This window comes from Balaenoptera physalus (genome assembly GCF_965194825.1).
Source record: "Balaenoptera physalus genome assembly, chromosome: 12".
NCBI lineage: Eukaryota > Metazoa > Chordata > Mammalia > Artiodactyla > Balaenopteridae > Balaenoptera > Balaenoptera physalus.
The window spans coordinates 77,521,345-77,548,501 of NC_138897.1; the positions used below are offsets into that span (position 1 = coordinate 77,521,345).

Consider the following 27,157-nt stretch of genomic DNA (forward strand, 5'->3'; position numbering starts at 1 on the left):
GGCTCGAACCCGTGTCCCCTGCATTGGCAGGCAGATTCTCAACCACTGCGCCACCAGGGAAGCCCTGGCCTAGACTTTTGAAGACATGTGCTGGCTTATGCTTTTGACAATCCCAGGAGCTAAGAAACTATGTTTGGTCAAAGCGAGAAGCTTCAGCTTCTTGTTTTCCCTGCAACACTAAACATGTTTCTTGGGCAAGTCACAGAGCGCCCTCTGTGTCTCATCTGTGAAGTGGGCTGAAGGATTCCTGCCACGTGCTATACATGGGGATGGACCAGTAGGGATGGGTACGTGTGCATATGTGCTGTGAGGGACGTGGGGGATGCACATGTTCACACATGCGTGTCTCGGGTGGCACATGCACCTGTGTGGTCGTGTGCCCCCTCAGTGATGTCCAGATGGTGAGCCAAGAGGCTGCCATGTTGGTCAATTTCTGGCATTGGTTGCCCGCGTGGGATGGGACATCTTTCTGTTGGATGCCAGAACTCCTTGGGCCACGGAAGGACATGGTGAAGATACCCCAGGGGTCTGGGGACCCCTATGCCTTCTAGAAGGGGTTCACTTCCCTCATTCCCAGCTGAGGAGCCCCAAGAAGGGTGCCAGCTTACCGAGCAGACTCCCTGGAGAAAGGCCCCTGGACGTGAGGGCTTCCGAATCAAACCACTCACCCTGCAGAGGTCAGAGGAGGGCACTGTTGCAGGAGGTTATGATTAACATCCTGGAGTCGGACAGGCCTGGGTCTCAGTCTCACTCTGCCGCTCCCCAGCTCTGCCTTCTGGTGAGTTGGCTGACCTTCCCTACCTCGACTGCCTCATCTGTACAGTGAGAATAAAACCAACCTACCGAGCAGAGTCACTGGGGACAGTCAATGACACAGTTTAGATGGAAGGGCCTGGCACATAGTAGGTGTGCAATAAATAGTGGTTCATCCACTTTCCTTCCTTCCCAGGTAAGGTGCCAAGGCTTAAGGTCTGGGTCTGGGTGAGTCACTGGATGGCTGTGGGGAGTCCCTCCACCTTACCCTTTAAGCCTCAGTTTCCCCATCTGTCAGTAAAGAAGCTGGCCTGGGGATTGTGAAGGCTCCGCCCTCCAGCTCTGATGGTCTCTGAGCCTACCTGTTAGTCCTGCTCTGGGTCAGTTGCAGGGGGCCGGTGACCCCTCCAAGGGCACTGGGTGCTCCATGCTGGAAGAGAACTTGAACCCATACAAGTGGGCTATGGGCAGAGACCCCTCCCCCAACACACACATACACACACATACACACCTACACACTGGCTTAGACAGAAAGACTAGGCTTGCTTGATTGGAGGGTGGGGACAGTGGTTCTTGCTGGCGAAACCCCTGGTGGAAAAGTCCTCTCTGGGGAGAGTTGCTAATGAGAGCTGTCACTATTCCTAAATTAGAGCTTAAACCTCCATGGCCAGCATGGAGCCTGCAAGCGGCAAGTCACCCATCGTGGTAGGGTGGGAGGTGATGGGGGCTGTCAGGGAGAGGCGTGGGCACTGGGAAGAAGCCTGGAACCAACTCAGCCCTGGCCTGGCTGTGTGACCCTGGGCAACTCTTTCAGCCTCTCTGAGCCGCAGAGGCATGGCCGTAGCGCACTGGGGCAGGGAGGGTCCTCAGGGGACCCCCCCCCACCCTCCACGTTGTATACCAGAAGAAACAGGTGTGGGTCACACTGCAGTTCAGAAACAGTCCTGAGCAGAATCCGTGGCCCCTGCAGGATGGGGTCCTGCTCCCCAGCCCCTGCTCTCTCCACTCTGACCCCGCCCCTGATTCAGCTTCCTGGCATGTTTGGGGCCCTTTCCCACCTCGCAGTCTGCATTGTGTCTTCTCGGCCTGCAAGAGTCTTGCCCCAGATCTTCCCATGGCTGTCTCTCATTTTTCAGGTCTCGGCTCAAATGCCTTCTTCTCAGTAGGTCCTTCTGTGACCACTCTACCCAAAGTAGCTCTTCCCTACTATTCTCTCTCAAATGATTTTTATGGACCTACAGGGAGAAATGCACTTTACATTAGGACCCAGTATACACGCACACAACTAAAGCAAAAGGTTCACAAAATCATACTCCTTACTGCATGTGAGCCAGTAATAATTCACTCTGTTCATTCCGTTCCATCCCATTCCTTCCCCTCCCTCCTTCCTTCTTCTCTGTTCTCTGCCACCCCCTGTAGGTCTGCCCCTGTGGGTAAACATTCTGCCCCAGACAATTAGCAGCCTATTAAGGACCTCTATGCAAATGTGCACTAACTGACCCACAAGACAGCATCTCCTGGGGGAGAAGGAGGACTCCAGATGGCTTAATGATAGGGATTTAGGGCCTTTCTTCAGAAGTCCCTGTTGGGGAGGAAAGTGATCTGGGCTCAGAGAAGGGCTGCCAGCTGCCTGACAGGGAAGACCAGTGGATTGGGTGACCCTTTCATCAAACCTCTGGACAAGGGGAACTGTCATTTTACCATGACCTTTATCCCCTGCCCCACCCCTGTTCCTTCCTGCAACTCTTTCCCTTCTCCCCAGCTCAGAGTTTAGATGGCTCACTGACATCTACTCCAATGGGTCCATGCCTTTTCAAGTATATAATTGCCTCCCCTTTTTAAAAATTGACTTTACTTTTTAGAGCAGTTTTACATTCACAGCAAAACTGATCAGCAAGTACAGAAATTTCCCGCAAATCCTGCTGCCCCCCACCACAGACAGCCTCCCCTGCTATCAGCGTCCCCCAGCAGAGGGGACATTTGTTACAATTGATGAACCTACACTGACACATCATTATCACACAAAGTTGATAGTTTACATTAGGGTTCATTCTGGGTCGTGTACATTCTATAGATTTTGACAAATATATAATATGTATCTACCATTGTAGTATCATTTAGAAGAGTTTCCCGACCCTAAAAATCATCTGTGCTCCACCCATTCATCCCTCCCCTCCTAACTCCCGGCAACCACTGATCTTTTTGCTGTCTCCATAGTTTTGCCTTTTCCAGAATGTCATATATTTGGAATCACACAGCATGTAGCCTCTTCAGATTGGCTTCTTTCACTTAGGAATATGCATTGAAGTTTCCTTCATGTATTTTCATGGTTTGATAGCTCATTTCCTTCTAAAACTGAATAATATTCCATTGTCTGGATATACCACAGTTTATCCATTCACCTACTGAAGGACATCTTGGTTGCTTGCAGGTTTTGTCAGTTATGAGTAAAGCTGCTATAAAGAGCTGTGTGCAGATTTCTGTGTGGGCATAAGTTTTCGACTCCTTTGGATAAATACCAAGGAGCATGATTGCTGGATCATCTGGTTAGATGATGTCTAGTTTTTGTGTAGTGTACCTTTGAGGACTAACTGTAGCTAACTCTTATTGAGTCCCCTTGGTTAAGAGTGCAGGTTCTGGAGCCAGATTGCCTGGGTTTGAACTCTGCTCCAGCATTCCTAGCTGTGTGACCTTGCACAGATGACTTAACCTCTCTGAACCTCAGTTTTCTCATCTGCAAAATGAGGCTAACCAATGAGACCTTTCGTATAGGATTGTTCTAAGGATTAAACAAGCTAATATGTAGAACACTGCCTGTCACATAGTAGGTGCTCAATAAATATTAGCACATGCTATTAGGGTGCTATGTATTTTAAACACATTAGCTCATTTAACCCTTATACATTCCCAATGAGGCAGAGTAGATTGGTCCTGTTTTACAAGCGAGGAAACTGAGTCTCAGAGAGGCCACTTGCTGAAGATCACACAGCCACCATGTGGCTGAGGCAGGTTCAAGCCAGAAACATCTGACACTAGATCTGACCTCTTTCCATGTTTCTCCCTATGGCTCAGCCTGATTCCCTGTAACAAGTGATGATGGCCATAAAGTTTGCCCATGGAGCAAGAGGCACTGAAGTCATTACCCAGGGAAACAAAATTTTAATATTTATTTATAATGGGCACCATATGTTCCCTCTGATTTTTTAATTTAATTACATCATGGCAGATGGCTGGATGTTAAAGGACTTTAAGCTAATGGCACTTTGCCTTCTCATTTATTTTCTCGAGTTTTGGGAAAGACAGATGAAAATGGGCATGGATGGTGAGCTGTGAGTGCTGGGCGGTGGCGGGTGAGTCTCTGCCCTGGAAACCAAGGGAAGGGAGCATAGGGGTTCTGAAGACTCTTCCTGGGAGATGGGTGAGGATGCAGGAGGCAACATGTCCTGTGATCAGGAGCCCGGAGCAAGGTTCCCCCTGTGTGCACACACAAATATGTGGAATCTTGGATGAAAGCAATCCCCTTTTTTTGACCCAGGAAGTAAGTCTATATGTACAGAAGTGCCCATTGCAGCTTCACACAGAGTGGCCAAAAACTGGAGAAAAGAACACAATATGTCCATCCTGGGCACGATGGGCTCATTACACTACAGCGCACCCATGAGTGGGAGGATGTGTCCTGGAGGGGGTTCACACACCAGGTAGGGGTGCAAAATTCTTCCCCAGGGTTAGTTGGGGTAATAAAATTCTGGATTCCTAAAGACCGTGAGTGAAAGCCACAAGACTGACAATTATAATGGTATTTCTCAGACTATTTCATTACCTCTTTCACTGGCCAAGTGACTGGTCCAGGAGCAAGAAGGATGAGAAGGAACTTTGATTTAGAGGAATGGGGGGTTCATTTACCTGGAGAAGAAGTGTTTGAGGGATGTCTCCAAGCTCAGGAAGCTTCCTTCCTTTGAGGCTGGGATTCAACTGAGAGATGCAGAGTGTAAGAGAAAGGGCTAGCTGTCCTGGTGGTCTGCTCCATGAGTGCCGTTACATCATGACGTTGAGACTTAGTTCTGCACTTGAATTCATGCCCCACTTCTTGCTATCTGTATGTGTGGGCAAGTAACTTAATCTCTGTGAGCCTTAGCTCCCTCATCTGTAAGATGGGTATAATCGTGCCTACGCTTCACATTCATGAGAGGTCCTATATTGCCTTCCAGGAATCTGGGTAAAGATCTACATTTGGGAGGTTTTGCATAGCACGACTTATTTACAAGGAAGGAAAACTGGAAATATTTTACACATCTAATGATAAGGAAAAGATTGGATAAATCAAGATATATTCCAAGTAATGGATTGCGTGAATAAGTAGTTTATTTAGGTGAAGAGCACATTAACCCCTTTCCTTCCCTGAGTGGGTAAGGAAGACAGGGAAGGGAAAACACCAAATACAGTGTGGTGCTGTCAACTCAGTTACCACTGAGGGTGACTGAGGCTGGGGAAACTCAAGGAGCCTGTGCAAACACAGCCTCAGAGTTATTCTATCAGTGGGGTGAGGGAGCTGGGGCATTTATACACCAACTCCCATCATTCATTGAGGCTGCTTCCAAATGGCATTTGGAAGTCAACTCTATAGGTAGGGCACATACAGCATCTATTACAGATCTACCAGACTGGCAGAAGTGAAAAAGGGTGACAACATTAAGTGCGGACGGGATTTGTAGCCATAGGCGTGCTCATATACTACTGGGGGGAGTTGTCACTACAGCCGCTTTAGAAAACAAATCAGCATTTCTTGGGGTAGTCATAAGATGCTCTCACAGTAGGACCCAGCAATTTCACTCCTAGGTATACACACACCCTACATTAATTCTTGTACACATGTATCAGGAGACAAGGAGGCGAGTGTTTGCAGCAACCAGGGAGGGGATTCCGTTCTGCCCAAGCCATGTGAGCTGAGCATTAATGATGAGGAAGCCCTGTGAAGGAAAATGGGATCCTTATACCAGGAAAAAAGGGGCACTGGGAGGCAAAACCACATATATTCTCTACAAATCATAATAAGAGGTAACACTTGGGTGACACTTGTACATGTTAATTCAATTTAATATTTAGTCCTCACACCAACACTATGACATAAGTACTATTATTTCCCTCATTTTATGGATGGGGAAAGTGAGGTTAATAACCACCTCAAAAGGTTCTAGTGAGGATCAAGTGGTGCAATGGAAATAAGATACTCAGCACAGTGCCTGGCACATAGTAAATGCTTGACAAATACCAGTGATTTCTGATATTGTTATTATTTGGCCTGGGCTCTCAGTTTCTTGGAGAAAAACTGAAGAAACTGAACTGTCACAAACCTGGTTTCTCAGCAGCTATTTCTTGGCAAGTTTGGATGGTCAGGGGGTCAGCTGGTGCCTGGGCTTATGCCCTCCAGTCAAATTCAAGGTGTTGTGGAGGGAGAGCCGGCCGCTGCCCAGCCTCCTGGGCTTCTAGCCAGACTTACCTGCTCCCCAGAATCTACGGCCCCTCCCAGGGAGGGAGCCACAGGGCAGGCTGCACCTCCTGGTCTCCCTTCCCACAGGGCAGCTCTGCCCTGTCCATCATTCTCTTGGCAGCTCAGCACCCGAGGTTCATTCTGGTGCTAAAAATAGGCTGTGTTTAGACACTTCAGGGCTCCGGCTGGAAACACGAGCTACAGTAACCAAAGACTGTCATGCCCGCAAAAGGGGGCCTCTCAGCCTCACCCTCGTGGCAGCTCACACTACCCTGGAGGCAGGGAAGGGGACATCCACCACTTTCAACAGATGGGGAAACTGAGGCTCAGAGGGCGGTTTCATGTAAAACACAGAGAGATGAAGCAATGACAACCAGCTTTTAGCGAGCGTCAACTCCGCCCCTGTGGCTTATCTCCTCAAGTCCTCCCTAAACCCCGGGAGGGAGATTCTATGCGCCACCCACTCTGCAGAGAGAAATCGGCAGCTCAGAGAGGTGAAGACACCTTCCCGACTCGCACACCCATAGGTTACGGGAGAGGATTTTAATGTGATTCTGGCTTCCAGCATGTAATGAGCAAACAGAAACTGAGAGGTGAAGGGGCTTGCTGGAGGGCCAAGCCATGCCCCCTGCCCAGGGTTGGACAGACACAAGCTGTGGAGTACGGGGTACCATCACACCTGCCTTGCAGGTTGCCAGGAGGGAGGAGTTTGTGAGAAGATATGTGTAAAACCTCTAAACACAGTGGTCAGCCTATGGTAGGTTTTCAACCAATGGCAGTCAGCTTCATTCCCCAGTTCTGTCTGGACAGACAGAGGCAAAGAGAGATTGAGAGAGACTTGCAGAGAGAGAGAGGGAGAGACAGGAGAGAAAGGATGATGGATGGGCATGAGAGACAGAGAAGGTTTCCTGGGGGAAGTGGGACTGTGGCTCAGCGGGGGGCCCTGCACCCCAGGACCACGCAGAGCTGCCTCCACAGAGCCCTGAATTTATGGCTCCCTTAGGCTGTCATGCGGGGCGTTTGGCACATGGCACAGACCCACTGGTGTAGGTTTAAGCCCCAGGGAGAGGTCAGTCCTCTGAGTCTTCTCACTCATTTTCTGCACTAGTGTTTCTTGGGGACCTACTGTGTGCCAGAGGCTGGGGCTGACACTGTGAGAGCACAGGTCGGGTCCCATTTACATGGGGCTCAGATTCCAAGGTGTTCTCCGTCCAGGTGACGCCCCCACCTCCTGGCACTGGCAGGATGGTGTGGGTGACTCAAGTCAGAACCCCCCTTCCCCCGCTCGCTCCTCCCACCACTGCTGCCTCAGTCTCTTTCTGTTCCCTGCCAGCTTCTAATGAGCTCATTATCCTCTTAAAACCCATTTGGCACCCACTTAGAGGAAAGATGTGTTGAAATATAAAAGAATGGGAAGGGAACAACAAAAAAGAACTACACCCAGAAATATCCTCGGAGAGACAAAAAGCCGCAGGGAACAGAACAGCTGAAATCTTTGCTGTCTTCATGCCCGCAGCAAATGTGCTGCTGTAGCAAGTGGCTCTGATGGCAGCTCACATGTGCTCACGAGAGGGGCAGTGGCTGGAGGCTTTTCTTGAGCACCTACTATGTGCCAGGCAGTCTTCCTACAATTTTTAATGCAAGCCTGCCAGCAATATTTGCGGGGCGGGGGTGGTGTCAAGCTTCTTATTGTCCACTCCCCAGGAAAGGAGCCTCAGTCGGTGAGAAGAGGTGTCTTGCCCCAATCACATAGGTGGCGGGCGGAAGAGGCAGGGTTTGACCCCAGGTCGGTCTGCCTCCAGAGGCCATGCTCTTGCTTGCCTGTCTCTGGAAGGGCTGGTGTCCCCTGCCCATTCCCTTGAGGGCTGCTGGCCTTTTTTCATCCTGTCCCAGCTGCAGAAATCTCTGCCATGTGTGTGATCTACATGAAATGCCGTGGGGCACAACTCTCTGCCTGGAGGCTTTCTAGCTGATAAGAGACTGGTGAAACTTCAGTTAGAGCACAGTCCAGACTTCTGAGCTTGGCATTCAAGGCTCCCCATGGTCTGACCCCATCCAGCGCTTCCCTGCATTCTCACCATGCCCTAAGCTCCTTGGCTGCCTCCACCCCAGTGCCCTGCCGACGGTGTGTGCTGTTCCTCCTCCCTAAGGTGTCCTTCTGCTGTTCCTTCACACAGAAAGTTGACTCCCCTTGCAAGGCCTGCCAGCTTAAAGACCCCTCCTGGGAGAAGCCCTTCAGGGCAGCTACAGACCCTCACTTCTCTGGGCTCCTGCATTCCAGGGCTTCTTACCCCAGGGTCCAGAAACCCCTTGACATCGTAAGCCAAAATCTAGGAGCTTATGTGCAAGGGCTCTTTTCTGGGTGTATGTCTATAGTTTTCGCCATATTCTCAAAGGGATATAAGTCCAGAATAGGCGTGTGGTTAGGAATACAAGCTGTGAAATCAGATGGGCCTCGGTTCACAATCCAGCTGCAACTTCACAGCTGTGCGGCCCTGGACAAGTTGCTTAATAATTCTGAGCCTCATTCCTCGCCTCTGTAAAATAGATACAGATCTCTCTCATTGAATTGTTATGAGAATTAAATCAGAGTATGTAAGCATTTAGAGCAGTATCTGGCACATAATAAGTGCTTGGTAAACATTAGCTATTAATATTAATTGCTGCTCTATATCATATATACATCTACTATGGGATTTATCATTGTCTATGTAGTATAGTGATTTAGTATAGTGATTGTTTAAATTGCTGGCTCCCTCAGTAGACTCTGAATTCTCTGAAAGCAGCAACTCTGAATTATTTATTTCTGCATTCCAAGCACACATACAGTAGGCAAGCAACACATGTTGTTAAATGAATGGAAGAATGGGTGGATGAATGGATGGGTGGAGAGTTGGATGGATGAATGGGCTGCTACAGTTCAGATGAATGGATAGATGGATGGATGGACGATGGATGGATGGGTGGATGGATTAATGAATAGATTAATGATGAATGGATGGAGGGGTAGGTGAATTGATGGATAGATTAAAGAATGGATGATGGATGGGTGAATAGATTGTGACTTGACGGATGGGTAGGTGGACTGCTGGATAGATTAAAGGATGATGGATGGATGGATGGATGGGTGAACAGATAGTTTGACCCCGCAAGAGCATGGATTTGGGGCTGTTTTGTTCATTTAATTATTCCAAGTGCCTGCAACAGTAGCTGGTGCATGTAGGTGCTCAGTACTTAATTCCTGAATTAATAGGATGGCATATGGAGGGACACTGGACTCTACCTTGAACCACAGTTAAACTCCCATGCTGCTGTCTGGATTGGTAGGGGCTGTTACCATTCAAATCACCCATTGGCTGACAGCTGAATTCTTTGCACTGGCCAAGATTGTCATGAGGCCCCCTGCTGGTGGTAAAATGAAACAACATAGGCCAAGTGGAGTCTTCTATTTTCTAATTTAGATTCTATTTTCCTCCTGGCTGATGATTCTGAATGTTTACTCATAAAGCCGTGCTTCTCAAACCTTTGTGCTCATTACCATCACCTGAGGGCACCTTGTTACACCTGTAGGTGTCCTCTTCAACCAGAGATTCTGGTTGGAGAGGTCAGGAAACTTCATGTTTAACCAGGCTGCCAAGTGATTCTGAATCAGATGCTCCTCAGACCACACTCTGAGGGACCCTCAAAGGATGGACCACTGCTGGTCATTGGGAGGCAGTGGAGATGGGCTGCTGCTTCGGGGGCTGTCTCTGGATTCCCAAGTGATGCCCAGACCATCACTTGCAGAAAGAGCGTCAAAAAGGCAGGGGTTCAGAGCTGCGGTTTTGTGTTTGGACCATCCTGGGTTCAAATCCCACTGCCACCACTCACCAGTTGTGTGTCCTCAGTTTCCTCATCTGTAAAATGGGAAATAGTTACTTCCCACAGGAACATGGGGAAGAATTATTAATACACATAGAAGGCTTGGCACAAAGCAGGGCATACCAGAGACACTCAATAAATACTGAGTGAATGCATATGTTGCTAAATAATTCTGCTTTCCTTCATTCTTTTCTTCCTTGGGTAGAAGAGAGGGGCTATGGATTTGATCTCTCCCATTACCATGTGAACCCTGTGAGGGATGGGACTGTGTCTCTCTGGTTTACAGCTTTATTTCCAGCACCTAGGACAGTGCCTGCTACACAGTAGGTGCTCGCTAAACATTTGTTGGAAAACAAAAAATGAATGAATTTGATCTGGTTCAGTACCAGCCAGGTCCAGCAGACAGTTCAGCAAGTACCTAGGAAGTACTTTTTGGCCTGGAAGTAACCCACGAATCAGTGTATATTTGACAAATATGCAGACGTGTGGGGCATAAGAACCTGTGCTTGTCCAAGATAAAGCTTGCCCTCAAACCAGGACCCAGTAGGATTTGCTTCTACCCAGCACTGCTGGGTGCTTTGAGCCACTGGTTTCCTCCCCTCTCTGACTCTGCATCCCCCCTTGAGAATGTTCAAGAACGCTTCGAGTTCTGGCCTCTGTGAGGAGACCTCTTATGCCTGTACCTGTGCTGTTTTGCAGGTGACAGCCCTGAGCCGGAATGCTTAACCGGATGAAAGCCCGCTAGCTTCTGTTTCTGCCAGGTGGACAAGCTGAGCTTGGTCCCCAGCTGGGGAAGAGGCCAGACATGGCCCTCAGTGAAATAATCCAGCCCCTATGGGCCTGAGCAACTGAGAAAGGGCAAGAAGCGAACTCCAGCTGCTGGTGGACCCTCACAAAATCCTCCTCCGATTGCTATTTTCAAAGTTCTTTGGGAACTCTGAGGCAAAGAACAAGATGTAGGAAAATGGGACCAACTCCTGCGTGTCCCGAGCCTCAAAACCCCTTTCATGGCCCAAAGAAGCTCACCTTGACTCCGGGAGGGCTGGTGAACTCTGTCCTCTATTCTCTTGGCTTCAGCCAAGCATTGGACTTGCCCTCCCACTCTGATCTTGGCAGTCACCTTCGCAGACGGATTAAGACTGAAGACCCCCAGGGGCTCCATCGCTAAGGGAAGCTTGAGAAGCAGAGCCCTGCCTCCGTTCCCTCCCTGGATCACACCCCACAGCCCCCAGCGGAGCCGAAACGATCCAGTCCGGAATGATCCTGCTATGGCCAAGCTCTGGTTCAAATTCCAGCGGTACTTCCGCAGGAAACCTGTACGTTTCTTTACCTTCCTGGTGCTCTACCTGACAGCTGGGAGCCTCGTCTTCCTTCACTCTGGTTTTGTGGGTCAGCCTGCTGTCTCCCAGAACCAGGCCAACCCCGCTGCGGGGGCCCCAGCGGAGGGCGCTGAGCTGCCCTTTTTGGGTGACTTAAATCTGGGCAGAGCCTTCCGGGATACAGGTGAAACCTCGAGCATCGCCCGCAGGTATGGACCCTGGTTCAAGGGCAAGGACGGGAATGAGAGAGCCAAGCTGGGGGACTACGGGGGAGCCTGGAGCCGGGCCCTCAAGGGGAGGGTCATCCGGGAGAAGGAGGAGGAGCGAGGTAAGAGGGGTGAGCATCTGGGCTTGGAAGGTGGCTGAGGAGAAAGGAAGGGGGATGATGATAATAATATAATAACAGCTGCCAGTGTTCAGTGTTTAATAGGAACCAGTCACCATACATGCAAGAGGTTTCACAGAGGAAAAAATTGAAGCTCAGAGACATTAAGTAGCTTGCTCAAGGTCACACAGCTTGTAAGCAGCCAAGCTTAGATTTGAACCCTGAATCTGTCAGAGTCCAAAGTCTGACCCTCCCCTGCAGCCTTTTTTAGCCCTTGTTACATACACTTGAAAATCAAAACACCTAGCATCTATTGAGCACTTACTAAGGGCTAAGTACTTTTCTAAGCACTTGACATGCGTTGAATTATCACCACAACTCTATGTGATAGGTGCTATTATTCCCATTTTAAAGGTGAGGAAACTGAGGCACCGAGAGCCCAAGTTTACACAGCTAGCTAGTGGCAGAGCTTCTGCTCCACTGCATTGCCTCTCAGTTCACTTTGCTGGATCTCTCAGTGATGGCACTTGGGGAACCTCATGGCCCTGGGCATGTTTCGTTGCGTTTTCTTAGCCTGTCACAGTCAAAAAGGGCTTTTCTTCCTAAGTGCATTACCTCATTTGATTTTCACTACACTCCACGGACTTAAACAAGGAATATGAACTTATGCCCAGTTAACAGACGTGGAAACAGGCTTGAAGAAGGGAAGACACTTCTCCAGGGCCACATAACTGGTAAGTGGTAAGTTCAAATCAGACCCGTCTGGCCTGGATGCTGGCTCTATGACTACCTCCCAGAGTCAGCCAATGTCTGCCCATCTAACCCGCATTCTGGGGAGGACCCCACAACCCCTGCAGTTCATGAGATTAACACGAATGGATGTTTCCAGAATCTGGGACAGATGGTTTGGGAGGATCTACGACCAATCAGGACAGAAGGAAAAACCTCCCTAGCCCTTGTGTTCCCTGCCACGTGTCACGCTTCTGCTGTGATTCAACCTATGAAAAACCCCTTCTCCCACTGCGGAAGGAAGCAGGACTAATGGAGGGGACTCATCCCGGGGAGCACATTTCCCTGCTTCAGTCCCACCCTGCACCTGGCTCAGGAGCATCCGGAAGACCCTACCGTCTCACCCTCAGGAATTTCCTAGAATTCTGCCTCTTCGAAAACTTCACAGGGAGGCGAAGGGGATTGTGGGAGGTGGCAGAATGGATTGGAGGACTTGGATTCATAGTCCAGCTCCACTGCAACCAGCCGTGTGGTCCAGGCAAGTGGCTTTACCTTCTCATGCCTCAGTCTTGTCATCTGTAAAATGGGAATAATGACCCCCTCCCTGCCAGGTTTCTCCTGAGAGTTCAATGAGACATGGTTATGGAAACACCTAGCACAATGCCTGCACATTAGGGGTGATCAGGAAATTCTTGTGAATCTTCCTGGGTAAGGGACCCCGTCTTGTAGGCACAGTTGAGGTGTGAGGTGCTACAATGATGGAGAAATCATGATGTGGCTTCCCTCTCTACCTTCTCCAATCAGTAAGCTTCGTCTCACCCCAGCCACTCCAAACTCCTTCTGCTACTTTGCAAACCCCAAAGTTTGCCACAAGCCTGCGCCTTAGGATATGCTCCCATCATACTTAGGATAAATTCCAGAGTTCCCACCATGGCCCACCAATCCAGCCTCATGTTATAACATTTCCCACCCCTCCTCACCACATACTCCTCCCCATTATCCTTCTTGCTGTTCATTGAACACACCAAGTCTTATCCTACCTAGGAATCTTTGTATAGATAGTCCTGTCCATCTGGGATGTTCTTCCCCATATCTTTGCATGGCTCCCTTCCTCCCTTCCTCCTGGACCTCAGTCAAACCTTGCCACCCTGTAGAGGTCTTCCTGGACTGTCCTAAAGTAGCCCCACTTTGTGCCTGGTCAGGACCAGATTCCCCAGCTCTATTTTTGTCGCAGTACTTATCACTATCTGAAAGTATCTCATTTTTACTTGCTTTCTGGTTTATAGTCTGTCTCTACTACTAGACCGTCAGCTCCAAGAAGGCAGGGATAGTGCCTGTCCTGGTCACCTCATTCTATCAGCACCTAGGACAGCACCAGGAACAAAGATGGCGCTCAGTACCTACTGGTTGAATGAATGAGTGATTGGATGGACAGATGAATGAATGACCAGCCCTCTGCCTGGAGTGTCTCCACAGGCTTAGCTCTACTCTTCCTCCAGATCTCAGCTTAGCTCACCTCCAAGAAATTGTCCCTGACCGCCCCCCCCAGGCTTGATCGAATGTTCCTCCTCTGTACTCCCTGTCATGGCCCTCAGGTGAATGGTAATTGCCTGTGTTTATCGAGGTCCTTTGGTAGACTATGATTCCCTAGTGGCACAGTTGATTTATCCAACGACAGTAACAACATCCCCCCATTCGTTATGAGAATGAAATACCACTGCCACTATTACGAGTAATTATTACCATTTCTTGAGCACCTGCTTCACGCCAGTCACTGCCCCATTTGCTTTTCATGTGTTATTTGAATGGAATGATATGCGTAAAATGCTTATTACACCTCCCGGTTTATAATAATAGGTCACTTAATAGTTGCTGCTGTTAGTAGTAGAAGTAATAGCTAAACATCTATCGAATGGTCATCATTGGCTAGACCATGTTATAAGTGCTTCATTGCCTTATGTAGTTATCACAACAACTCAAAAAGTTAGAGACTATTATCCTATTTTACAAATGGGAAAATTTTAAACTCAGGGAGAAGTCACTTACCCCAGGTTACGCAGGTAGTGAGTGGAAGAACTGAGGTTTGAAACAAGGTCCATTTAATTCCAAAGCTTGTGAGCCTTCTTCTCTACCACGCCATCCCCCCTGCCTCTGGAAATCTTATGTATTTTATAAAATATAAAGAGAGAAGGAAGAGAAAATAAGAAAGAAGCCTGGACCCCAGAGCTCTCAGCAGGCAGCTTTGGAATCAGATGGTCTTATTAAGAAAACACAAATTCAGACTGTCCTTGATTAACTTATTCAGAGTTCAGCAAGGAAAGACAACATATTAGATTAACACTAATAAAAACGAGACGCTTCTTTGACCTGATGCTAAACACATTTGGCTTTTCTCTGAAGCTGGCAAGGGCTCTGCTTGATGCAGTGATGCAAGACAAGCTGTAAAGGATTTGGAGCCCATCACGGCGCAGGAGGTGAGGGTGGAGCTGCTCCCAGGCTGGGCTGGGGCTGGGCAGGAAGTCTGACTTCCTGGGTGGAGCTGGCACCTACAATGTGCCAGTCACCTTGCTAGGCTTGCGAAATCCTGTGCTCTGAGCAGCCAAATGAGGGTTCAAATCCCAGTTCTGCAGCTTGCTGGCTGTGCACCTTTGGGCAGGTCACTTCACCTCTCTGAGCCTCAGTTTCCTTTGGGAGATAAAAAGTACTTAACATCAGATGACTGATGTGATGATTATTATATAAGATAAATCAATAGCATGCTCTCTAAATGCCAGGCACTGTTCTAAATCCTTTGCATCTATTACCTCATGTAATCTTCGTAGCAACTCAATTAAGTAGACACTGTTATTAACTCCCCCATACAGGGAAGAAACTGAGGCACAGAGAGGCTAGGTAACCTGCCCAAGGTTATCCAGCTGGAGGAGCAGGTATACCAATATTTGAACCCAGGTGGTTTGAATCTTACACCTGAACCTTAACCACTACATCGTCTCACTTCTCAACACACAGAAAGTACTCAGCACAGAGTCTGGCACACAGTAAGCAGTTAGCATGTGCCGGCTATTATTATTAATACTGTAATTCTGTAGGAGAAAACAGAGGTGATTTGACTTACCTTAGGTGACCCAGTTGTTGGGACCAGAGTCAGGAGCCAAATCCAGTTTGATTTCGAAGTCTGTGCTGTTTCTGTTTCCCCCAGATTACAGAGCGGGTGGGCTGGGTGTAAAGAAGGACACGGGGATATTTAGTCAGCACTTTTGGAAGGGACAGCAGGGCACCCACTCCCCATCTCCTCCAGCTGAAGATGCAATCTCTGCAGATTATGGAGGGTCTGCTCTGTGTCGGAGACTGTGTGCTCATACTCAGCCTCACATCAGGTAGGAAGTATTAAACTCTTTTCATGCATTAAGAAACAGAGGCTCAGAGAGAGTAAATGACTTGCCCCCCATGTCACACAGCTGCTAAGAGGCAGAGCAGACTCCAACCCGATTCTGTCTGAATCCAAGGCTCTTATTCTTAACCACTGAGCTATAGAATCCCCAACTGCAATCATTCATTCATTCCATATTTACTGCATGTCTGTATGCCCCGCCTTATGCTGGGAGCTGGAGACACAAGAATGATTCAAGCACAGTTTTTTTTTTTCCTCTGAGGAATATTCACACCCTCCTGGGGGAAGACAGGCAAGTAAAAGATAAATTATGTTTTCAAAAATAACTTTTTTCAGGATTATCAAAGTAGAAAAATTAGAATACGTAGCAAAAAAGAGATGAAAAAAAAAATAACCCAGAGTCCCACCGTCCAGCAACAGTCCCAGTCAACACTGTTGGTGTATCACCTTTACCTTCCTGTCTTTTTCCTTTATGTGTGTATTTCTAAAGAATAGAATGCTGTATATATAGCATCATATCCTGCTTTCCCCTACTATAGCACTTTTTCATTTTGTTAAAAGTTCTTCCCCAATGGGCCTAAATTATTTCTAATTTGAAAAAATAATGGACAATACTTGGAAAATTGTTTCAGAAAAGTGTTAAGGTGGAGTAAGCCAGGGGACTCTGGGATCCCAAAGGAGGGATCCCGTTTGGTCATGGGGCTGTATCATGGCTGCCTTCCTGGGGGAGGTGATAGTTGAGCTGAGCCTGCAAGATCCATGGGCCTTGACCAAAGTGAAAGATGCATCCCTTCGACCCCAGGGAAGCCTAGATATGAGCAGGAAATTCTATTCCCTGTGCAAGGAAACCCAGACAGCACTGGAGTGATCCTCTTGAAGGACAACTTTCCAAGATGGCGGAGAATCCCCAGCAGGAATATACAGTTTCTCTTCTCCACGAAGAGATCAATCTTACAATCAATCTTAAAATTACCCCTGTATTAGAGTCTGAGGGCTGCTATAGCAAAATACCATGAACTGGGTGTCTTGAAACAACAGAAATGTATTAACTTGAAGTTCTGGAGGCCAGAAGTCCAAAATCAAGATGGGCTCTCAGCAACAAGGGAGGCCGCGATAGTGAGAGGCCCGCGCACCGCGATGAAGAGTGGCCCCCACTCACCGCAACTGGAGAAAGCCCTCACACAGAAACGAAGACCCAACACAGCCAAAAATAATAAATAAATAAATTTAAAGCAAGCCCATATTTCCTTTAAAAAAAAAAAAAAAAGATGGGCTCTCAAAGGCTCTCAGAGGAAATCTGTTCCAAGCCTTTCTCCCAGCTTCTGGCATCAGCAGGCGCCCTTGGCATTCCTTGCAGCTGTATAACGCCAGTCATTGCCTCTGTTTTCACATGACCTTCTCCTTGTGTCTCTGGGTCTTCAGAGAGCCACTTTCTTACAGGGACACCATTCACATTGGATTGGGACCCACCTACTCCAGTATCACCTCATAGCTAATTACATCGCCAATGACCTTATTTCCAAATAAGGTCACATTCTGAGGTACTGGGCTTAGGACTTCAACCTATCTTTTTTTTTTTTTTGATGAGGGGCACAATTCAACCCATAACTATTCCCACTTTTCAGGCAGGAGCTTGAGTAATACTGCAAGACTACTGCAGTATCAGGATTAGAACCCAGATCTGGTGCCTCCTGTCTGTGAATCTACTCACAGGCAGTAAATAAGAGGAATACAAATTAGCATATGTTTAGCTATCTTTTTAACAAATTACTTTCATTGAAGAGAGCAAAATTTCTTGAAAAGGAAGATTAATGGAAGCAAAAGAAAAAAAAAGGAAAGGAAAGGGGAAAAAACACAGTCAGGAGAGCTCCCTTCCAGATGCCTGTGCTCTCCTGGGCTCACCCCTCATGGTTTCTGTGCTTGAGCTAAATAGGCAGACTGGGACAGGACTTTGCCATTTCAGCAATATTTAGATGGCTGCAGAGATAAACTGATAGAGTATGTGAACTCGGCCATTAATTCACCCTCGAGTGACCTGTGATTTTTGTCCCTGTGTTGCATACTCGATCTCCCCCTCATCTCCAGGAGATTCTGCCACCACAGCAGAACTTGAGGCGGGGCCTTTGGAAAACGGCAGAAGTGGGTTGGACACTACCCCTGCTGATGAGCTCATTGCTAGCAGGGTGACAGAGCTCCAGGGACAGGGTCACCGGTTGCGTTGGCCACAGCCTGCACTGAAGGGTCAGTGGGGAAAGAGTCACCAGCACTTGCCCAGGACAGGGAGGAAACAGACTCAATATCCATTTCCTGACCCAGAGAGCTCAGCCCGTCCATCGGGGCACAGTATGTAACACGCCCATGCTTCTCCGGAGCATCAGTGACGGTACCATGTATCTCTTTTTTCCTCCTGTTGACAGATGAAGAAATGGAAGGTCATCTGTTCACCCAACAAGTCCTTGAGCACCTGTTATGTAGGACATCTCAGCCTGATGCCTGGCCTGTGGGAGGGTTAGGGAAGGGGTGGTACAACATTTAAAAGCCCAGGCTTAGGGGCAGTTGGACCTATGGTCAAATCTCAACTCTTCTCCCTAAAAGACCCTCCCTCTCCCATCATCCCTCCAGGAAGGCCTCTCTTGGAGGATGGAGCAGCCCTTCTCCCAAGCCGAGACTGAATGTGGTACATGGGAAAAAGCAGCCTAGACATGGATGTAGTCTAGACTCTCCAAGCTGGGTGGACTCAAGCAACTTAGCTTGACAATCAGCATATTAGTCAGTGCACCTTTGGTGGCAAGGGACAAAAACCCATCTTGAATCAGCTTAAGCTGAAGAAGAAAATGTACTGTGTCTTGTCACCAAACTACCGAAGGGGCTAGATTTTCAAGTGAATGATTTGTGCCCTTCTCTTCCTAACTCTCATCTCTGCTCGCCTCTGACTTAGCTTGGTTCTTCTGCTATACAGACTGACTTTGATGCCAGGGATTGTGGCTGTCGGTAGCTCTGGGCTTAGAGAATGCCAGTGTCATAACCCAAGGGAAACAGATTTCTTTCTCCCAGCTTTAATCTATAAAAATCCAAAGAATGCGTCATGTGCCCTTCCCTGTAGCCATCAATCACTGGCTGGTGGCAGGTGCAATATGATTGGCTCTTTCAAGGTCAGTGTCTCCTCATGGTCAGGGCAGCTAAGATCTGTTAACAGAAAAATAGGAAGAGGGGGTGCTTTGAAGGCACAAACAGTACCATTACAGTCCACCCCTTCACCCCGTAGAGGACGTGTGTGTGTACATACACTCTCACTCCTATTAATTTGATTATAAAAATCTCATCTAACACAATCCACTATCCCATATATGGCCAAATGCACCTACCCTCACCCTAAGGTGAGACCACCCATGGTCATGGTACATCCAACTCCAAGCCCGGCATTTCCGGGTCACGAGTGTTACTCTCCATCAGGACTCAGTGTGGCGCCTTGTGATCCTGAAGTCTGTGGGCCAGATGGAAGTGAAGCCTCCCCAAATGTAAAATTTTAAGTGAGACACTTCCAAGCTGTAGTAACATAGGCAGACTACATAGTTGCGAATTCTACTTAAAAACGAGTAACATGGAGTAACACGGGTGGTCACCAGTCAGAACATATACCGTGTGCCAAAACAAAGATCTGCGTCTAAGACAGAGAGATATAATAGTCACTAGGATCAGCCTCTTCACCTATAAAATGGGTTAATAAGGGTGTGAGGACTGAATTTTTTAAAATAAGGCATGGCACTTAGTAAAGTAGATAGCACGTAGTAGATACTCAATACATATTCTCTCCTCTCTCTCTCTCTCTCTCTCTCACACACACACACACACACACACACACAGAGAGAGCTTTTGATCTGATGACAATGAACTCATGCTGACAAAATAAAACAACCATTTCCCCCCTTCCCCTCTCCCTCCCTCTCCTTCCTCCTTTTTTTTTCTCCTCCTGCCCATCCTTGGACACTCTGTCCTCTAGCGAACTATTGAGCTAAAGTTGGTGTGAAGCTCTCAGCACCATGGCCCGTGGAAGTTCTCACTCCCAGCCCAGATGTAAATAGCATCCATGCCCCAGGGCCGTGGTTCCTTCTGTGACACAGGAGGGACATGCATTGTTGAACAAGCACAGTGACAAGATGTAGGCTTTTCCAGAGCTGTCACCATCTGATGTGCCCGCTCCAGGGAGGCAATGTTTCTTTTAAAGATGGACTGTTCTTAGTTGACCAAATCACCTCTGTCTTATGAAAGAAATTCAAGGTGATCAGGGATGAGACGCATCTCCAGCGAGGCTGACAAATTCTGCACTTACCAGGGTGGTGTTGAGGGAAACAATTGCTCCATAATGAGCCTGTATCCTCTGCTAGACCCTGCTCTCCACCATGAGTGAGGGGGACAAGAAGCCCACAGTTTAAATAGACAGCAGCCCACCCATGAACGAGATCAAGTGGCATGTAATATTTCCCTCAATCATTCCCTATGAGGGCCGTTTAATTCCAAGGGCTGGCTGGGTCCTCAGTCTAACCTTCAGTTATTTCCAAGTGCAAGGGTGGAAAGAGCACTGGTTTGGGGTCCCATAGATCTAGATTTAAATCTTTGTTCTACCATCAATTAGTTTCAGGTCTCAGACAGCTCACTTCACCTTTCTGGGCCTCTGTTTAATCATCTAAGAAAAGAATTTAAGCATGCCGAGGGTCATTGCACCTGGGTCATTGCAAAGATTCTCGGATTCAAAGAGAAACAAGCAGTGGTTCAGAACATGGGCTCTGCAGCCAGATTGCTTGGGTCCAAACCTAACTCCACAGGTATAAGCTGTGTTTCCTTGGGCAGGTGACTTAGCCTCTCTGGGCCTCAGCTTCCTCTTCTACATTGAGTGGGAATATTAATACTTACCTCATAGGGTCATTCTAAGGATTCACTGAGACAATATGTGTAAAGCACTTAGCAAAGTGCATGTCCAAATTAATAATGATTGTAAGAACATATGGGAAAAGACTTTATAAACTGTAAAGTACCATCTTTGTGTACTATTTACCAGGAAGTACAGGAACACGTGTACTACTTTAAGAAAACTAATGAATGGTTTATAATTGTATAGTTGTTTTACATTATTTAAAAATTTCCTTTTGGATGAAAGCATTCACCTTGGCCCACAAGGTGGGAAAACTGTAAAGTACTTATACAGCACTGTGAATGGATGGTTTTTTATTCCACTCACCTTAACTTTGTGCCTGTTATATTCAAGACACTGTGGTAGAGACGTTTATACAAATAAGTCCATTTTAACCTCATTGGGCTGATATTTTCATCCCCACGATGAAGAAAACTAGGCCTCAGAGAGGTTAACTGGCCTAAATGCAGTAGGTCAGCACTAGAATGTAACCGAAGTCCTATGACAACCTAGATCTTGAGATATCCCAGGCCAGTGTTCCTTCCAAGGGAAAACAACACCTTAAGCCACCTTGTAGAAATGATAACAGGCGGTCAACTTATCAAGCTCTTCAGAGCTGTCCTAATACAGGTCTCATCTGCTTGGTGCTTAGGGAATGATGTTGGCTTGGGTTACTGGGTGCCCAGTTGTCACCAGTAGAGCCCAGGGGCATGACCTTAACCCTGGCCTTGGAAAGGTCCCTCCCTCCTCTCTGTTGACCTCCAGGGCCCACAGTCTTACCCATGGGACACCACTGCCCTTATAGATCATGTTCTGCCAATGCACATGAGTTTCAGTCTCTCTTGTTTCTACTTTACTGCTCAGAGGAAGGAATTGGTACCAAAAGGTCAGCAAGGCCACATAGCCAGAGGCACACTGGTTACTCCTGAGACCCTTTCAGTTTTGTCCCCCATGCCAAATCTGACTTTTCTCATCTCCCCAAAGCTAAGTACATCGGCTGCTACCTGGATGACACCCAGAGCCGGGCCCTTCGAGGCGTGTCCTTTTTCGACTACAAAAAGATGACCATCTTCCGTTGCCAGGACAACTGTGCAGAACGGTAGGGCCCCACCAGTGTCCCAGGCATTCAGACCCCTTCCTTCTCAGATTTCTACCTGTGGTGGTCTTTCTTTTTCCATGGGAGGGCATGATGGAGGATGAACATGCGGCTACAAGGAAAGGGTGATGCGTATGTGTGTGTGTGTGTGTGTGTGTGTGTGTGTGTGCGCGCGCACACATGCATGCAACTGAGCAGGGAGTTGGTCTATGGGCATTTGTGAGACTCTGCCTAGGAGTGAGTTTGCAGTGTACAGTATGCAGGGTCATATGTTTGTAAGCTTAAAGCCAATACCTAACTGTCATTAAATAACAGTAGCTGTGAGTGCAAGAGTCTCTGTGGATGTGTTTGCAAGGGTCCCGAATTGTGGGGAAAGCACAAGTGGGTGTTTACATGCAGGCAAGTGTGAGTCTGTGAGCATGAGGCTTGTGTGATGCCCGTGGGAAGGGTGAGGTGGGAGCCTGGGATCAGGGCTATTTAATGGTTTACCAGCCAAGAAACTATTTGTTTCTCTACCAGGGAGAAACACTCACCTGTCCAGACAGTGTTTTCCAATCTAAGAAGAAAATGATGTTCTTGATTAGAACGTGCACTGGCGGGGGGAGGGGGGTGCTGACTTTACAAGAGTGGATAAGGCCCCAGAGGACTGGCGTGTTGGGACCCTCAGTCCAGGCCTGGGAACCAGCACTGCTGCCCTAGAGGCACTGTGGAGTGAGCTGACCTTCTCCTCCCCTGTGCCCTGGGTCCCCATGCTCATCTTCAGACTCTAGCCAGTTGCCTCTGGTGATCACAAGCTCTAGAGGAGCTCCACTGCATGGCTGGAGTGGAAATGGGCAAGTGAGTGGCCAAGGGACTCTTCCCTCAGTTTCTGACTAGGAAACACTGTCCCCTTTATAATCAGCTTCCAGAACAGTCCACCATTGAAATCCTGAGCCCAGGACCATCTCCAGCTTGGGAAAGACTCCAAGCTCTTGAGGATATTGATTCTTTAATTTATTTATTGAATGGTGGGGAGACAGAAGTGAATTTCAGAGTCCACACCCTCAGACAGGTCTTGTGGGAGTTGAAGAGTTAATATTTGCAAAGCAAATATTTGAGAACAGTGCCTGGAAGAGAGCAAATGTAAGCTATTGCCATTCTGTGGCCCAAGCCCGTTCTTGCTTCTGCCTCCCCACCTAGCTGGGGAGCCCCTTGTGGGTAGGGCTGCAGCTGACTCATCTCTGCATCCATCTGGAAACCCATGTAGGCAGCCAGAAAGTATGCGCTGAACCAGAGTGAATTACGCGAGTTGATCTGACTCATCTTCTGAAGCTCCACCTTGGCTGTCACCTCCTCTGAGAAGTCTCTCCTGACACCCCAGACAGGTTGGGGGCCTCTTCTGCATTTCCACAATCTGCGACTTATTCCATCTCACCCCTCATCTCACTCTGCTGGCGTTTTCTTGTTAAGCGCTTATCACTCCATCTAGGCTGTGAGCTCCAGGACGCACGTCAGCATCACCTGGACTCTCTCAAAACAGATTGCCGGGCCCCACCCCCAGCCTTTGATTTAGTGGGTTTGAGGTGGGGCCCAAGAATCTGCATTTTTAACAAGTTCCCAGGTGACACTGGATGCTGTTGGTCCTGGAACTATGGTTGGAGCACCACTGCTCTGATTTTCACACCCAGCTGGGAAATTTTAGAAACTCCTGCTGTCCGGTGTTCCTTCTATCAGTGGGTCCAATTATATGAGACGGGCCCCAGGGGCACCTGAGAACCAAGGCTTGAGAGAGACAGTGGCAGACAGGTGGAAGAAGGAGGTTGGCCCAGCTCCAAGATGCCCAGATAGTTTAAGCTGCTCTTACTGCGTCTGCCCAGGTGACCGTGTGATCACACGCTACCCGAGTAGTAGGGGTGTTTGGAGACATGAGTCTGGGTGTGTCTGTCTCTCCAGCCAGCCCCCAGAAGTCCCGAGTGATGGCGTGAGCTGACACCTCCCATAGGTCCAGCCTTGCATGACCAGTATTTTTCAGGCTGCTCCCCCAAGGAGCTTTCACAATTCTGGAAAATGCCTCAGAGGCCACAGTGGGCAAGAGGACTGAGCAGGGGTTGTCCTACTCCCCTCTCCCCCACCACTTCATACCTACCCCGTGAGCCAGAGCAAGCAATTCCCTTTTCATCTGTTTAGAGAACAGGTCCTTACTAAAAGTCCTTTTTAGGAAATGATTCCATAGCTATGGGAAAAATTGACAATCTTGCAGTGCCTGGATATTTTTTTTTGTTTTAAGGAAAGGAATTTTTTACTTGGCTGGATACGTGACCTTGGTTTTGCCACCTTCCAAAGACATACGAGAGTCCCTGCTCCCTCCCCTGGGTCCAGCTCCTCTCAGGGGACATAGAGGCATTTCTGGGGGATGTTTCCTGGAATAAAGAGGCTGGACTTTGCAGATATGATTGGCTTGTGGCTCTAGACAGGGAAGAACAAGAGAGTGGGTGGGGCAGAGGGACCACAGGACCAGAGGGGTGTGTGTGTGAAGTGTCCTGTGTGTTGAAGGTATATGTAGATGGGTGTGAATATGACGTTGTGTGTCTATGTGGGTAAGTGTATGGGGATGTGAGACATGAGGCAGGGATGGAAGCAGGTGGTCCCTGGGGTCTTGTCCCCTTCCAGAGTCTCCCTGTCCTCCAGGGACCTCCTTGTATTCCTTCTTGGCTTCCTGCCCATCCCACCTCCAAGACTTTCTAACCCCTTAGCCTCCCTGACCCTCTCAGGGTCTCCTTATTCTCAGTGCAGATCCCCCTGTCCCTTGGGGTATCCCTGTACCTCAGATCTCCCTGGGTCTCCCTGACGCCCAAGGTCTTCCTTGTTTCCCCTCGTCCAGGGAGATAGGGAGACCCCCCACCCCAATCTCCTCATTTATCTGGGGTCTCCCTGTCTCCTGGAAGCTTCTGTCTCCTGTCCCCTGAGGTCTCCTCTGTCCCCTGGGGTCTCTCTGTTACCCCCACCTTCCATCATCTGTCTCTCCATTTCCCCTGGGACCTCCTGGTCCCCAGAGCCCTCCCATCCCCCAGGCCTCCTCACTAGGTGAGTCACCCTGTCCCTGGGGTCTCCATGGTGGCAGTTACCCTGGCCTGACAGCAGCCTCCCCCAGGGGTTACCTGTATGCTGGGCTGGAGTTCGGCGCCGAGTGCTACTGTGGCCACAAGATCCAGGCGACAAACGTGAGCGAGGCGGAGTGTGACATGGACTGCAAGGGCGAGCGGGGCAGCGTGTGCGGTGGCGCCAACCGCCTCTCCGTCTACCGGCTGCAGCTGGCCCAGGAGTCAGCCCGCAGGTGTACGTGAGTCGGCCCCTCCCCTCTCTGCCCTCGCCCACCTGAGCGCCCACCTGTACCTTCCACGGCTCCCACCGCTCCTAAGCCCTTGGCTGCCCTCCACGGCTGCCACCATCCTGCCCCAGCCTCACCTCCAGCCACGCCCCTCTTCCTCCTTAGCAAACAGCTAGAGCCTGAGCTGGCCTGTCCTTCCTCATTTTCTAAAAGCAGATTGTGTCTAACGATGGTGACAATGACAGTGACAACAGCAAACACTTCATCGTTTTCCAAGTGCCTTCTATGGGAGAGCACATCTAATCCTCATGATGACCCTTGAAATCGCACTGTTATTCACCCACTCCCATTTTACAGATGAAGAGACTGAGGCTCGATGTCACACAAGCAGCAGAGGATTTAAACCAACTCCAGAGCTTATGTGTTTAGTGCTCCTGTAGAGAGAATTTATCCCTTGCCTGCCAGTGCCTCAGTCTTGTTGGAATACCTCTCCAGTTTCCAAACTGAGGGAGGGAAGGGGATGGATAGCCGAGGACAAGAGCCACCCCCTCTTCTGTGGATATTGTCCCGTTGTCCCCTCTCTGGGTGTTTAATAGCAGTTAATGTCTATTTATCAAGCATCTGCCGTGTGCCAGGCACCGTGCTGAGCCCACTGCAAGCCTGATTTTGTTTCCCTTCCCTACAGACTTTTCAGGCAGTTACCGTGGTTAATTATCTCCATTTTACAGTGAGGAAACCGAGGCTTGATGAATTTAAGTAAGCCTGCCCAAGGTCACACAGTCTTGTGACCTCAAAGGTGACCTTCAGACCTATACGAAGAGCTAATGGCCTTGACGAAAGACAGAGGGCTGAGGTTTGTCCTGGTTACTCTTCTGATGCAGTCCTGAGGTAGGAACAGGAATCCAGAACTAAGAATTCCAAATTTGAATGCTCCAATGAACCCTAGGGAGATCTTGTTAAAATGCAGATTCTGATTCAACCGGTGAGATTCTGCATTTCTAAGGAGTTCCCAGGTGATGCTAGGTTGCTGGTCCATGGACCACACTTTGAACAATAAGGCCTTAGACCTCCGTGGAGCTGACAAGGTCCGCCCAGAATGTCAGCCTGCCCACCCAGGTGGATTTGGCAGAACCTTAATGCCTGTCTGCATGCAGAGAAAGGCCTCTTCCGTATGAATGTCTTTGTTTATAAAAATTCATTGCTGGTGTGCTTGACACTGTGTTCTGTTTTCCAAACCCCATGTTTCTGAAGCCCTGTTCAAGCTTTGCTTTACAACGGGGTCCCGCGTGCCGCCAATTTACAAAGCGGCTGATTTCTAGAAACGGAGGCACCATCTGCCTCCCCATCGTTGCCTCAGTTCATCCAGCTCTGCAGGTCTGGCTGGCAGAGGGCGGGGAGGGTGTGTGAAATCCAGGCTGGATAATGTCCATACAGCAAGTCTCTGGTTTGGCCATTAGTGTAATGAGGTTTTAATTTGATAGCAGATTTATCATCCCCAATATTGATTTCTTTATGCCAATGTTTACATTATTTTGATGGCGACGTTGACCATATGAAGAGATGGCCTTAAAGTTGTGTGTATTTAGAGCGAAAGCTGATGCCACTAGAACATTCTAGTGGATGATGCTGAGCTAGATAACAAGAATTGGGCTGTGTATGTCATCAGCCACTATTAGCTAGACCTCCTTTTGGTTAATGTTCAGATGGGCTGGGTAATATGAACATTCTGCTGTCTTTCTGTCTCTGTCTCTCTCTCTGTCTGTCTGTCTGTCTCTCTCTCTCTCTCTCTCTCTCTCTCTCTCACACACACACACACACACACACAGACACGCACACACACACACTATTGAGATCACCTGGTATAATAACACTCTCGTGGACCATCAAAGATTTTTCAGTCAGCTGAAATATATAAACCTCAACACACCGAGACTGCTAGATCCCGTTACAATTGGGTGTGTTTTGCCCTGGTAGCAGTG

At 48.6% G+C, this 27,157-nt stretch overlaps 1 protein-coding gene across 5 annotated transcripts in view; it reads left to right on the forward strand.

Moving 5' to 3' along the window:
- Positions 1 to 27,157, forward strand: part of WSCD2 (WSC domain containing 2) — a 246,209-nt gene that overhangs the window by 190,508 nt on the left and 28,544 nt on the right. For 3 of the 5 annotated variants that reach the window (XM_082417490.1, XM_082417489.1, XM_082417491.1), the window contains 3 exons: positions 10,802 to 11,749; positions 21,760 to 21,874; positions 25,002 to 25,186. In XM_082417490.1, the coding sequence (XP_082273616.1) occupies positions 11,371 to 11,749; positions 21,760 to 21,874; positions 25,002 to 25,186 (679 nt within the window). In that variant the 5' untranslated portion in view covers positions 10,802 to 11,370. The remainder of the gene's footprint in view (positions 1 to 10,801; positions 11,750 to 21,759; positions 21,875 to 25,001; positions 25,187 to 27,157) is intronic. The other 2 variants (XM_082417492.1, XM_082417493.1) reach the window with 2 other exon arrangements.